Below are 14,302 nucleotides of genomic sequence, written 5' to 3' on the forward strand. Positions count from 1 at the left end.
ATCTACAGGATGATGTAATAGGACCGTGGAAGACAGAGCATGCATCTCATGAGAGAAATCACTCACGTGGTTTCTGATAGGACTGACACCTAGCAAGAAAATTGTTATATTCTTTTGAATTACTTGTTCATGCTACGCTTTCTAAATTCTTCGTACAATATGATTTTGGGGGACTGGAAATACTTGTGCACCAAGTTGGCACTGCAAGTTCCCTCTTGAAAACAAGCACGTGTATCTTTTGTCTTCGTCTTCTCTTCCACATCAAGAGTGCCAATGAAAATTGAAAACAAAAACTTGTTGTCTTCCGTGCTTCAGATAAGTAACAATTTCCTCCACGAATGAGGAAACTTGACAATGAAAACCTCTCGACAATAAACTTGTCCGGTAAACATACAACTCAAACGGTCAAGTGCCTTTAGTGAGTGACTGTATCTCATGAGCATGATCAACTACAAAGCAGTCATCACTCATCTTGTTGTCATGGTAATAGCCCCATGACATACAACTCACTTCTTGCATCCAAGAGCTCAAACTTGACCTCGAGCACATCCCATATCCTTACCGGCCATAATGATCATGAAGGTATCAACAATATTGTCGTCAAGAACACTTAGGATAGCACCTCTGAAGAGGATGCCTGTATCCTGGGAAGATTGCTAAGCAATCCTTCTGACTTGCCCTTGGAGACATGAAACAAGTGATGGTAAGCCAAAGAACTCCTCTCGAAAGCCACCTATTTTAATTCACACCCTCGCACACGCTAGGCTCGAGAGTCACATCAAAAACAATTGGAGAGAATTGGCTACATATATCAGGTTTTGGAATTGTTGAATACTTGAGAAAATTCTTATTAAGTTTAATCTAGGAATGCGATAGATAAATCATGACTACTAGATTAAACATGATGACAGAACCAACAAAAATACTTGATATGAAATCATGACTACTAGATAAAAGTACCATCTCCAGATCAGACACGTAGGAAGAGATGAAGTGACAACGTCTATGAAGGAGCGACGTTTGAATTTCTTTTTCTTGCGCGGCGAGGCAGGGCAAGGGCGGAGGAGCGAGCATGTATGTGCTCTCTTCTCAAGCTTTTAGTGACTTGTGAATGAGTCAACCTTATATGTTGGTGTCAACACACCCTTGACAGCCAGGATGAAACTAAAATTTTCACACTTCCCTTGTCATGTAGTATGAACGAGCCATATGGGCCTCTGTTATTTTCAAGAATTTATTGGAAATAATAATTGAGCTAAAATCACAATAATTCCAGCATATTCCATGAGGCCCACCGGTACAATCCATGTGGTTGTGAGAAAAGCGCGTTCGTTTTTGCTGACCCAACCAGTGTTTCTCCCAGCTCCACACCGGGTCAAGATTCTCTTACCATGCAGTACTAATGCAGATGATATATGTGAGGTCGGATTCACACGACAGCGGACCGTACCACTCTAGTCCAACATCCTCTCCCAAATAACACGCACGGGCAATCCCAGCTTCCATGTTTAGTCAAGTCCACCTTCAAAATGTTATTCAAAAAAGAGAAGTATGTTTTTGGTCCCTCAAGTTTCCCAAAAGTATGGATTTGGCCCCTTCAGATTTTTTTGGTTGACGTCTCAAAACCGGATAAGTTTGATTCAAAACCAGATTTTAAGCATGTTGACCAGGTTTGACCAATGAACAGTAATTTAAGAAAAACTGCAAACAAATTAAAAAAAATCCGAATTTTTGTGACAACCAAGATGCTTGGTTGCGTTAGATGCATGTGAATTTTTGTGGTCAAATAACATCCGAGGAGCTGTAGAAAAAAATGTTTTTTAGTCAAAATTTGTTTTTGTCGAGCTCCTCAAATGTCGAAACACCACACAAATTTTCATGCACCTAGCACACCCAAGCATGTGGTTGCCACAAAATTTCGTCTTTTTTTTTCAAATTTACTGCTCATCAGTCAAACCCGGTTAACATGGTCAACGTGGTCCAAATTTGGTTTTGGACCAAACTTATCCGATTTTAAGACTTAATAAAAGACTAAATATTTACCAAAAAATCTTGACGAACCTAGCCTACACTTTTGGGGAATTTGAGGGACAAAAACAAGCCCACCTTCCAAGTGAGCTGGTCGCCGAAACGAATTTTCCTCACCTCCCGATCGAACCGTCCATCCATCTGAAGCAACGCACTCCGGCCGTCCACCGCCCGCGCTTATCCCAGTGAACATCGGCATCCTCACATTCCTCACAGCACCAGCACGACTCCACTGCCTGAATCTGAATGGCCGTCCACGGCATCCTCCTCCTCCTCCTCCACCTCGCCACGGTTCTCCCGCACGCCGCCTTCTCCCCGGACTTCTCACTCTTCCTCGCATGCGGCGCCAACTCCTCCGTCTCCTTCCCGTCCGACTCCCCCGCGCGCACCTTCGTCCCGGACATCACCTACCTGTCGCCAGCACGCGCCCAGGCAGTGTATGCCACCTCCACCCCGGCCTCCTCGCCAGCCCTGTACGCCGCCGCGCGCGCGGACATCTCGTCCTTCTCGTACCGCCTCGCCTACCCTGCCTCGCCGGAGGCGCCGTCATTCCTCGTCCTGCGCCTCCACTTCTTCCCCTTCTACCCCGCCGCCTCCACCGGCTCCTCTCAGTATATCATCAACATCTTGTCCGCGCGCTTCACTGTCTCGATCCTCAACTCCGCCTACCCCCTGCTGTCCTCCTTCAGGCCGCCGGCCGCCGGGGTGGTCAAGGAGTTCTTCGTCCCGCGCGGCGTGTTGGGCGGCAATATCACCGTCACCTTCACCGCGGACGCGGCCGGCTCCTCCGCTTTCGTCAACGCCGTCGAGCTGTTCCCGTCCCCGCCGGAGCTGCTGTGGAACAACACGGCGACGCCGGTGGGCGCCGCAGTGAGCGACGACATGGAGCTGTGGCAGCAGCAGCCGCTTGAGACGGTGTATCGCCTCAACGTCGGCGGGCCCAAGGTGACAACCGGGAACGACACGCTGTGGCGGACGTGGCTCCCTGACGGCCCCTACCTCTACGCCGCGGCCCCCGGCCAGTCGGTGGTGAGCAACACCTCCAGCCCGATCATCTACGACGATTCGAACGGATATACAAGGGAGGTGGCGCCGGACGTGGTGTACAAGACGCAGCGCGCGGCGAACGTGACGGACCTCCTGCAGGCGACAACGCCGGTCCTGAACTGGAACGTCACGTGGACGTTCCCGGCGGAGCCGGGGTCCCGCTACCTCGTCCGCCTCCACTTCTGCGACTACGGGGTGCTCAGCTCCGTCGTCGGCGTTGGCATCGTCTTCAACGTCTATGTCGCGCAAGCCCTTGGCACCAGAGAGCTCACGCCTAAGAACCGGCCTGAGGCGAGGCAGTCGAACGAAGCCTTTTACATGGACTACGCGGCCAGGGCGCTGAGAGCGGGGAACCTCACCGTGAGCATCGGCTGGTCGCCGAAAAGCAGCGGAGGCGGCATACTGAACGGGCTGGAGATCATGAGGCTGCCGCCCGTCGATTTGAGCACGAGACATGGCGGGAGGAAGAGAATATTTGTCATTACGGTGTCGGCGGTGCTCAGCGCCGCCGTTCTTGCTTGCGTGGTGTTAGGCTTTTTCGCCGTGCCGTACACGAAGGACGGCGCCTCCGGCTGGGCTGAGCAGTTGAGGAACCTGTGGTCCAGAGAGCGCAAGACCGGCGGGATGGAGAGGGTGAGCACGAAGCTGCACATCTCGCTGGGGAAGATCAAGGCCGCCACGGACAACTTCCACGAGCGCAACCTCATCGGCGTGGGCGGGTTCGGGAACGTGTACAAGGGCGTGCTCGGTGACGGCACGCCCGTGGCGGTGAAGCGCGCCACCCGCGCCTCGCAGCAGGGGATGCCGGAGTTCCAGACGGAGATCGTGGTGCTGTCCGGCATCCGGCACCCGCACCTGGTGTCGCTCATCGGGTACTGCAGCGAGCAGGCGGAGATGATCCTGGTGTACGAGTACATGGAGAAGGGCACGCTGCGGAGCCACCTGTACGGCTCCGACGCGCCGGCGCTGTCGTGGAGGCAGCGGCTGGAGATCTGCATCGGCGCGGCGAGGGGACTGCACTACCTGCACAGAGGCTACGCGGAGAACATCATCCACCGCGACGTCAAGTCGACCAACATCCTCCTCAGGAGCGACGGCACCGGCGGCGTGATCGTGGCCAAGGTGTCCGACTTCGGGCTGTCGCGCGTGGGGCCGTCGTTCGGGGGAGACGCACGTGAGCACGGCGGTGAAGGGCAGCTTCGGGTACCTGGACCCGGGCTACTTCAAGACGCAGCAGCTGACGGACCGGTCGGACGTCTACTCCTTCGGCGTGGTGCTGCTGGAGGTGCTCTGCGCGCGGCCGGTGATCGACCAGAGCCTGGAGCACGGCCAGATCAACATCGCCGAGTGGGCGGTGAGGATGCGCCGGGAAGGAGGGCTCGACAGGATCGCCGGCGAGGCGGACGAGGAGTCGCTGCGCAAGTTCGCCGAGACCGCGGAGAAGTGCCTGGCAGACTGCTGGGTGGACCGGCCGTCCATGGGCGACGTGCTGTGGAACCTGGAGTACTGCCTGCAGCTGCACGAGGCGAACATCGCCGGGGACGAACTCGGCAACAGCGGCGCCGTCGCCCCGCAGCGACATGGGCGCGGCCTTCCATCGGCGGAATTTTGCCGGCGGCGGCGCGGGGCGGGGTGAAGGTGGGGCGGCCGGAGACGTCAGAACGGCAGTTGGTCGCTCGCACGCGAATCGTCGCTGTCCAGCGCGCGGGAGCTGGCGCATCAAATACACCGCGCACGATGCCGTTTTCCTCCGCGCGCTGAACCAAGTTTGTCGGGCGTGATTATTGCGCGGCTGCTAGAGCGCCTGTTTCAGCCCTGCTTGCGCAATAAAGCGGGTTTTTTCTAGCACGCGGTTAAGATAGCGCGCCTGTTGAAGATGCTTTTAGGAGATCTGTCGTGTATATAAGCTCATTATTGGACATCGTCAGGTAAGACTCGCAACAGAGTCAGACAAAAAGAAGTCCTACGGTCGGCCAAAAAGCGACTGAAATTTGTGTTGTTTTTTCAGGCAATTGACCAGTAGACAGCCCATAACACGTGTCTACATGGACTTGTTCTCCCCTTTGCTTCCCATTTTGATCCCCGTATTATTTACGGATGGATAAAAGCTCTTGGCCCGTGAGTTTACTGAATGCTCGATTGCTCAGCTCGATAAATTTCTGGCTAGCTTCTCAATGAATAGAGTCACTCATTGTTAGTTTGAGCTTATTAAACTTAACGAGCTAACGAGTTTGACGAACAACCCTTTAAGGTTGTTATTACTAGTACATCACAATACATATTCAGATATTCTTATCTTAACTTAGAGCAATTTATGGCATTTCAATCCATCTATTCAATATGATTGATCCATCCTAGTCTCTAGGAAGCAGCAAATAAACGCACTAACCCCTCTGATCACCATTTGTCTTTGTAAACATCATACCCGCACTCTTGCCTCGTAAGCCACGACACCTTGTAGTCGTAGCTAAAGCAAAATGGAATAATACATGTTAATGAGCGGCTCACGAGCTTAACAAGCTTAGAATGAATAGAGCGGAACATGATTTTTTTTCCTCGTTAGGCTTAATGAGGTTAAGAAGTTACATCAGTTTTTTTTATTAGTTGACAGTCTTAGCACATGTATATACAAGATAAAGCATTGGGAGGGACCTCGACTCTCGTTTACCCCTGGATTTGTACAGAACGAGTTTGTAGCTGGTTTTTAGCAAAACCAGTTTTACCCCGTTTTTATGGAATAATAAGTTTAAAGAAAATCATGTTTGGGGTTAGGAAAGTGCAAATCATGTTCTTCCTGTTCCGTGTTTGGTTACAGACGGGGCCTATTCTATTGCCTCATAATATTCTCTGCACTTTTTTCTTTTCGTCCTTTGATTGACAATTCCCAATGTACAGTTGTCAATTCCTTGTCGCCGATGCATCATGCAGCCACCCTAACTCGGCGGATCGCTCCCCATGTCTACTGCTCATCCTCTGCTCGCCTCCCATCAGGCCTCCATGATTCGGCACGCAGACGCCAAAGCTTCCTCTCAATGCGATTACCTACCGCCATTCTTTGGTCTTCCTACGAGCTCTGCCCGACGAGACGAGGTCGGCCTGCAGGCGTGTAGCCCCTCGACACCGGCAGCGGAATGTTCATGCGAGTGCTTGATGCGGTTGGCGGTGACGCCCTCGGCGGTAAGCCACACGACGGAGCTAGTGTTGTGGCTGGAGGTCGGCTAATCACAGGAACGCCATATCGGCATGCGTTCCACACAGTCGCGACAAGGAGGACAGGAAGGACGAGCGTGAGGAGAAACGAACGAAGAAGAGAAACTGTATGGGATTGGGTATATGTAAATCGTGTTTTTGGAAAAACGACTAATACTCGTTTTTCTATAAACGCAAAATTCTGGGTTTTACGAGAACTGAGTTTCCTATAACCACGGTTTGTTACAGCGGCCAAACAAGGTTTTATTCTGTTAGTCTGTTTTCCTGATTTATAGCAATCGGGTTTTGTATATTCTGCTTATCCAAACAACCTCTTAATTAGATTGTTTCCGTAAGTCTATCATTTTCGGCCTCTTAGTCCACTGATGACAACTTTTCCCGTGGGGCCAGCCGAAGCTGCAACCGAGATTCCACGAGGTCCTATGTGGTTGCGAGAAAAGCGCGTGCGTTGATTTTTGGCGACCCAATCAGCTCCACTCTCCAGTCCACCAAGCTCCCTCTTCCACACAGCTACTCCAGTCAAGTCCACCTTCCAACCACATCCACATGAAGCCGGGAGCGAATTTTCCTCCACAAATGGAACTCCACGTCCGAATCAACAAACCACTCCGACCGTGTCCACCACCCGCACTTGATCATCCTCACTTGCTCCGCTGGGATCGGGTGCACAGGACCAGCACGACTCCACTCCACTGCACGAATGGCCGTCCAGGCCATACACCTCCTCCTCGCCACGGTTCTACCGTGCGCCGCCCTCGCCGCCTTCTCCCCGGACTTCCAATTTTTCCTCGCATGCGGCGCCAACTCCTCCGTCTCCTTCCCGCCCGACTCCACCGCGCGCACCTTCGTCTCGGACGCCGACTACCTCTCTCCCGTGGACGCCCCGGCAGTGTCCGCCAGCTCCACCCCGACCTCCCCGCCAGCTCTGTACGCTGCCGCGCGCGCAGACATCTCGGCCTTCTCGTACCGCCTCCCCTACCCTGCCTCTCCGGACGGGTCGTCATTCCTCGTCCTGCGCCTCCACTTCTTCCCCTTCTTCCCCGCCAACTCCTCCCAGTCTGTCGTCAACATCTCCTCCTCTCGCTTCGCTGTCTCGATGCTTGACACCTACGACCTGATGTTCTCCTTCAGGCCACCGGCAGCCGGGGTCGTCAAGGAGTTCTTTGTCCCGCGGGGCGTGTCGGGCGCCAACTTCACCATCACGTTCACCCCGGACGCCGACTCCTCCGCGTTCGTCAGTGCCATCGAGCTGTTCCCGGCACCGCCAGAGCTGCTGTGGAACAACACGGCGACGCCTGTGGACGCTGCAGAGAGAGACGAGATGGGCCGGTGGGAGGAGGGCATGTGGCAGGATGACCTGTGGCAGCAGCAGCCGATGGAGACGGTGTATCGCCTCAACGTCGGCGGGCCCATGGTGACTATTGAGAACGACATGCTATGGCGTACGTGGCTCCCCGACGACCCCTACCTGCTCTACGGGGGGCAGTCGGAGCTCAATTCGACCTCCAGTCCGATAATCTACGACCCGTCCAACGGATACTCAAGGGAGGTGGCGCCCGACGTCGTGTACCAGACCCAGCGCGCGGCGAACTTCGACCTCACGTGGATGTTCCCGGTGGTGCCGGGGTCCCGCTACCTTATCCGCCTCCACTTCTGCGACTATGAAGTTGTCAGCTCCGTCGTCGGCGTTGGCATCGTGTTTGACGTCTATATTGCGCAAGCCATTGGAACTCCAGACCTCTCGCCGACTGCTCGGGCAACTCAGTCGAACGAGGCCTTTTACATGGAATGCAGATTCTGTGAGCTTATGCACCCGGACCTCACTATTCTAACACTCCAATGTTGCTTTGAGATCTGTGCTACACAACTACTCCTTCCGTTTCAAAATAGATGACCCAACTTTGTACTAAAGTTAGTATAAAGTTGAGTCATCTATTTTGGAACGGAGGGAGTACCTTATTACATGGAATTTTCTCTTTTTTGTTCCTCTCATATAAAACATGTCTTGAACTTCAAACTTTGCAGTATAACATAACTTTGTAACTAGAATGTGAGATAAAACTTTCAGATTTTTTTGTCCGACATAAATATGAAAAATAAGATTTTTTAATCAAATAAATCTCATTTTGTATATTTATGTTGGACCAAAAAATCTGTAAGTTTTATCCCACATTCTACATAGAAAGCTTTGTTGTGCTGCAAAGTTGGAAGTACAAATACATGTTCTATATGAGAGAAACAAAAAAGAGAAAATTATTTGCACGAATCGTGATGCAGAAATGAGTGGTTGGATAAGGAGTACCCGGGTGCATAGGCTTTAAAACATGTTTTCGCTTTTACATGGACTACGCGGCCAGGGCGCCGAGCGCCGGGAACCTCACCGTCAGAATCGGCGGGTCGGCGAAAAGCATCGGAAGCCGCATACTGAACGGGCTGGAGATCATGAGGATACAGCCCGTCGATTTGAGGTCGAGGGGGTCGCTCGCGGCAAAGAGAATCGTTATCATCACTATGTCAGCAATTGTCGGCGCCAGCGTTCTTGCTTGCGTGGTGTTAGGCTTTTTCGCCGTGCCATACACGAAGGACGGCGCCTCCGGCTGGGCTGAGCAGTTGAGGAACCTGTGGTCTAGAGAGGGGAAGGCCGGCGGGATGGAGAGGGTGAGCACGAAGCTGCACATCTCGCTGGCGAAGGTCAAGGCCGCCACGGACAACTTCCACGAGCGCAACCTCATCGGCGTGGGCGGGTTCGGGAACGTGTACAAGGGCGTGCTCGGTGACGGCACGCCCGTGGCGGTGAAGCGCGCCACCCGCGCCTCGCAGCAGGGGATGCCGGAGTTCCAGACGGAGATCGTGGTGCTGTCCGGCATCCGGCACCCGCACCTGGTGTCGCTCATCGGGTACTGCAGCGAGCAGGCGGAGATGATCCTGGTGTACGAGTACATGGAGAAGGGCACGCTGCGGAGCCACCTGTACGGCTCCGACGCGCCGGCGCTGTCGTGGAGGCAGCGGCTGGAGATCTGCATCGGCGCCGCGAGGGGCCTGCACTACCTGCACCGAGGATACGCGGAGAACATCATCCACCGCGACGTCAAGTCGACCAACATCCTCCTCGGGTGCGAAAACGACGGCGGCACCGGCGGCGTGATCGTGGCCAAGGTGGCCGACTTCGGGCTGTCGCGTGTGGGGCCGGTGTTCGGGGAGACGCACGTGAGCACGGCGGTGAAGGGCAGCTTCGGGTACCTGGACCCGGGCTACTTCAAGACGCAGCAGCTGACGGACCGGTCGGACGTCTACTCCTTCGGCGTGGTGCTGCTGGAGGTGCTCTGCGCGCGGCCGGTGATCGACCAGAGCCTGGAGCACGGCCAGATCAACATCGCCGAGTGGGCGGTGAGGATGCGCCGGGAAGGAGGGCTCGACAGGATCGCCGACCCACGGATCGCCGGCGAGGCGGACGAGGAGTCGCTGCGCAAGTTCGCCGAGACCGCGGAGAAGTGCCTGGCAGACTGCTGGGTGGACCGGCCGTCCATGGGCGACGTGCTGTGGAACCTGGAGTACTGCCTGCAGCTGCACGAGGCGAACGTCGCCGGGGACGAACTCGGCAACAGCGTCGCCGTCGCCCCGCAGCTCCCGAGGGTCGTGAGCGTGAGCTTGTTGACGGACGACGTGGACGAGACTTGCTTGAGCATGCCCGAGGTCGACGAGAGCAAGGTGATCTCGCAGCTGAGCGCCCGCGGCGAGGGGGACGATGATCTGAAGTTGGTGCACCAATTGTAGATTTTTCCTTTGGCGTTCTCCTCTGCATCTGAACCCCATTTGAATGATGCTGCAAGCTTCAGAAAAATAGAACACCCTCTCCAATTTCATTTGTCTGACATCAGCGTTCAGCACAGTGACATTCACCGAAGCGAGAAAAGAACTTGAAAAAAAGGATTGGCAGGTGTCTGAAAACTAATTTTGGATTAGTCCCTATTTTACTGTTCTTAAATACTGCAAGGTCCCGCCCTGCATGCACGCGCTGCTGCTACACGGTCTATCTACCCTTGTTTATACTTCAATTAACACGCCATGCATGAACTGCCCGGACAAGATGACATATGTGATAAGCAATTCAAACAATTCAAAAAAAAAACATGAGCTGCCCGGTGATGCCCCATACCTTCGGATTTATGACTGTATTGTTTGAGTTGGACCACCCTTGTTTATACTTCAATTAACACGCCATGCATGAACTGCCCGGACAAGATGACATATGTGGTAAGCAATTCAAACAATTCAAAAAAAAACATGAGCTGCCCGGTGATGCCCCATACCTTCGGATTTATGACTGTACTGTTTGAGTTGGACCACCCTTGTTTATACTTCAATTAACACGCCATGCATGAACTGCCCGGAGAAGATGACATATGTGGTAAGCAATTTAAAAAAAACATGAGCTGCCCGGTGATGCCCCATACCTTCGGATTTATGACTGTACTGTTTGAGTTGGACCACCCTTGTTTATACTTCAATTAACACACCATGCATGAACTGCCCGGACAAGATGACATATGTGGTAAGCAATTCAAACAATTCAAAAAAAAAACATGAACTGCCCGGTGATGCCCCATGCCTTCGGATTTATGACTGTACTGTTTGAGTTGGACTAGAAACGAATTTCCAACATGGCAGGTGTATATAAATCTCCAGCCACTCTTTTCTACATAACATAAATCAGAAAATTAATAAAATTAGAATTAGAGCCATAAACATCAGCACATGGGAGATAAAAAATGATTTTAGTATCACTTAGAATTAGAGCCATAAAATATATTTTTTCTTGTGAGTAAATAATGACATAAATTAATACAAAAAGTGTTTGGTCCCAGTCGACCTTTTTAGTATCAGCCGGCCCTATGCAACAAATAAACTGAAGTCCATCAGATACTTGATCTTGGTCTAAAACATACGAAAAAACTGACCCAATACCTCGTAAGACATCAGACAAATATCATATAAATGAACAAAAATGTTTTCTAATAAAGAACGAATTAGCGGCAAGGGTGTTACCCTTTAAAAAGAGACAAAATGCAAAAAACTAATTGCAATTTTTTTATAATATGCTATAATAAACATATAATAGTTGATTTTTTGGGAAAAGGAAGCTTTCTAAGAAGGAATGAATTAGTCACATTGGTATTACCCTTGAAGAAGAAACAAAATGAAATATAAAACTAAAACAAATTTGGGAAAAAGAGGCAGGTGTGGTTAAGTTTTTTTACTTGCCCGATCCCGATCACAAAAGAATTTCAAAATTTGCACATAATTTGCACAAAAACTGTTTATTTTATAATATGCAATATTAAGCACATAATAGTGGGGTTTTCGAAAGGAAAAAAATGTCCTATCGAAGAATGAATTAGTGGCATTATTATTGCCCTTAAAAGGGAAAAATGAAGTATAACCTAAAACAAAATCTAGTTTCATAAGAAAGAATGAATTAGTGGCATTTGTATTACCCTTTAAGAAGAAAAGAAACAAAAAATAAAACAAATTCAAAGTAATGAAGTTTTCTAAGAATGACTGAATTACTGACCTTGGTATTACCCTGACAAAATTTGCACACAATTTACACAGAAATTGCTCTTTTTATAATGTGCATGTGTAACTATATAATAATGAAATTGTAGCATAAAAATGTTTCCTGAGAAGGAATGAATTAGTGGCATTGGTGTTACCCTTAAAAAAATATAAACTAAAAGGTCAAAATAATAAAGTGTTGTGAGAAACAATGAATTAGTGTGATTTGTATTACCCTTTTAAGAAGAAAAAAGAATGAAAATAAATCTAAATCAAACAATAATTTTTTTACATAAAAATGTTTTTCTCATAATATTTAAGAATAAACATAAAAAGATATTTCGCAAAATAAAAAATAGTTTTGCAAGAAGTATTGAGTTAGTGGAACTGGTATTACACATAAAAAACTAAAACTGAATCAAAATAATGAAGTTTTCTAAGAAATAGTGAATAAGTGACTTTCATATTACCCTTTAAGAAAATATTAATAAAAAATATAACAAAATCAAAATAATGTCTAAGGAAATTAATTATTGGCATTAGTTGTTGGAATTTTGCTAGTAGGTCTTTCGCCCAAAGCCCAACTAAAATTCTAAAATTTTCTTGGCCCATTCATGCACACATGCGAGTGGAATGAGTGAGACTAAAGTTTAGTCCCACCATGAAAGTTGAGTGAGAGTTGCACCTCTTTATAAGGTGAGCTCTTCTACCACTTGTATGAGCATAAGAAGAGGAGACCTACACGCGCGCTCCTCCTCCTCGCTCGCCTCGCCAAGTGATACGTCCATTTTGCACCATGCTTTTATATCAATATTTATTGCATTATGGGTTGTTATTACACATTATGTCTCAATACTTATGACTATTCTCTCTTATTTTACAAGGTTTACCATGAAGAGGGGGAATGCCGGCAGCTGGAATTCTGGCTGGAAAAGGGGCATACATTGAAACCTATTCTGCACTGCTCCAAAAATCCTGAAACTCCACGAAACTAATTTTTGGAATTAATAAGAATTATTGAGCGGAAGAAACGCCTCAGGGGGCCCACACCCTGGCCAGGAGGGTGGGACGCGCCCACCCCTATTGGGCGCGCCCCCTGTCTCCTGGGCCCCCTGGTGGCCCTCCGGTGCCCATCTTCTGCTATATGAAGGCTTTTACCCTGGAAAAAAAAATCAGAAACAAGCTTACGGGACGAAACTCCACCGCCACGAGGTGGAACCTTGGCGGAACCAATCTAGGACTCTGGCGCAGCTGTTCTGCCAGGGAAACTTCCCTCTGGGAGGGGGAAATCATCACCATCGTCATCACCAACGATCCTCTCATCGGGAGGGGGTCAATCTCCATCAACATCTTCACCAGCACCATCTCCTCTCAAAACCCTAGTTCATCTCTTGTATCCAATCTTGTATCAAAACCACAAATTGGTACATGTGGGTTGCAACTAGTGTTGATTACTCCTTGTAGTTGATGCTAATTGGTTTACTTGGTGGAAGATCATATGTTCAGATCCTTAATGCATATTAATACACCTCTGATCATGAACATGAATATGCTTTGTGAGTAGTTACGTTTGTTCCCGAGGACATGGGTGAAGTCTTGCTATTAGTAGTCATGTGAATTTGGTATTCGTTCGATATTTTGATGAGATGTATGTTGTCTCTCCTCTAGTGGTGTTATGTGAACGTCGACTACATGACACTTCACCATTATTTGGGCCTAGAGGAAGGCATTGGGAAGTAATAAGTAGATGATGGGTTGCTAGAGTGACAGAAGCTTAAACCCTAGTTTATGCGTTGTTTAGTAAGGGGCTGATTTGGATCCATATGTCTAATGTTGTGGTTAGGTTTACCTTAATACTTCTTTTGTAGTTGTGGATGCTTGCAATAGGGGTTAATCATAAGTGGGATGCTTGTCCAAGTAAGGGCAGTACCCAAGCACCAGTCCACCCACATATCAAATTATCAAAGTACCGAACGCAAATCATATGAGCGAGATGAAAACTAGCTTGACGATAATTCCCATGTGTCCTCGGGAGCGCTTTTCTCATTATAAGAAATTGTCCAGGCTTGTCCTTTGCTACAAAAAGGATTGGGCGACCTTGCTGCACTTTATTCACTTTCATTGCTTCTTACCCGTTACAATTTATCTTATCACAAAACTATCTGTTACCTACAATTTCAATGCTTGCAGAGAAAACCTTACTGAAAACCACTTGTCATTTCCTTCTTCTCCTTGTTGGGTTCGACACTCTTACTTATCGAAAGGACTACGATAGATCCCCTATACTTGTAGGTCATCAAAACTCTTTTCTGGCGCCGTTGTCGGGGAGTGAAGCGCCTTTGGTGAGTGGAACTTGGTAAGGAAACATTTATATAGTGTGCTGAAATTTTCTGTCACTTGTTACTATGGAAACTAATCCTTTGAGGGGCTTATTCGGGGTATCTTCACCCGACCAGTAGAG

General features: G+C 49.4%; 1 protein-coding gene and 1 pseudogene across 1 annotated transcript; both read left to right on the forward strand.

The window, feature by feature from the left end:
• The first annotated feature begins 1,971 nt into the window (after nt 1–1,971).
• Nucleotides 1,972–5,041, forward strand: LOC123089652 (probable receptor-like protein kinase At5g24010; annotated as a pseudogene).
• A 1,740-nt stretch (nt 5,042–6,781) lies between these two features.
• Nucleotides 6,782–10,146, forward strand: LOC123089653 (probable receptor-like protein kinase At5g24010). The gene is made up of 2 exons (XM_044511277.1): nt 6,782–8,068; nt 8,626–10,146. The coding sequence occupies exons 1-2, from the start codon at nt 6,986–6,988 to the stop codon at nt 10,057–10,059; spliced, it is 2,517 nt and encodes an 838-aa protein (XP_044367212.1). The 5' UTR covers nt 6,782–6,985; the 3' UTR covers nt 10,060–10,146.
• Nucleotides 10,147–14,302: the final 4,156 nt, after the last annotated feature.

This window comes from Triticum aestivum, chromosome 4B (assembly GCF_018294505.1).
Source record: "Triticum aestivum cultivar Chinese Spring chromosome 4B, IWGSC CS RefSeq v2.1, whole genome shotgun sequence".
NCBI lineage: Eukaryota > Viridiplantae > Streptophyta > Magnoliopsida > Poales > Poaceae > Triticum > Triticum aestivum.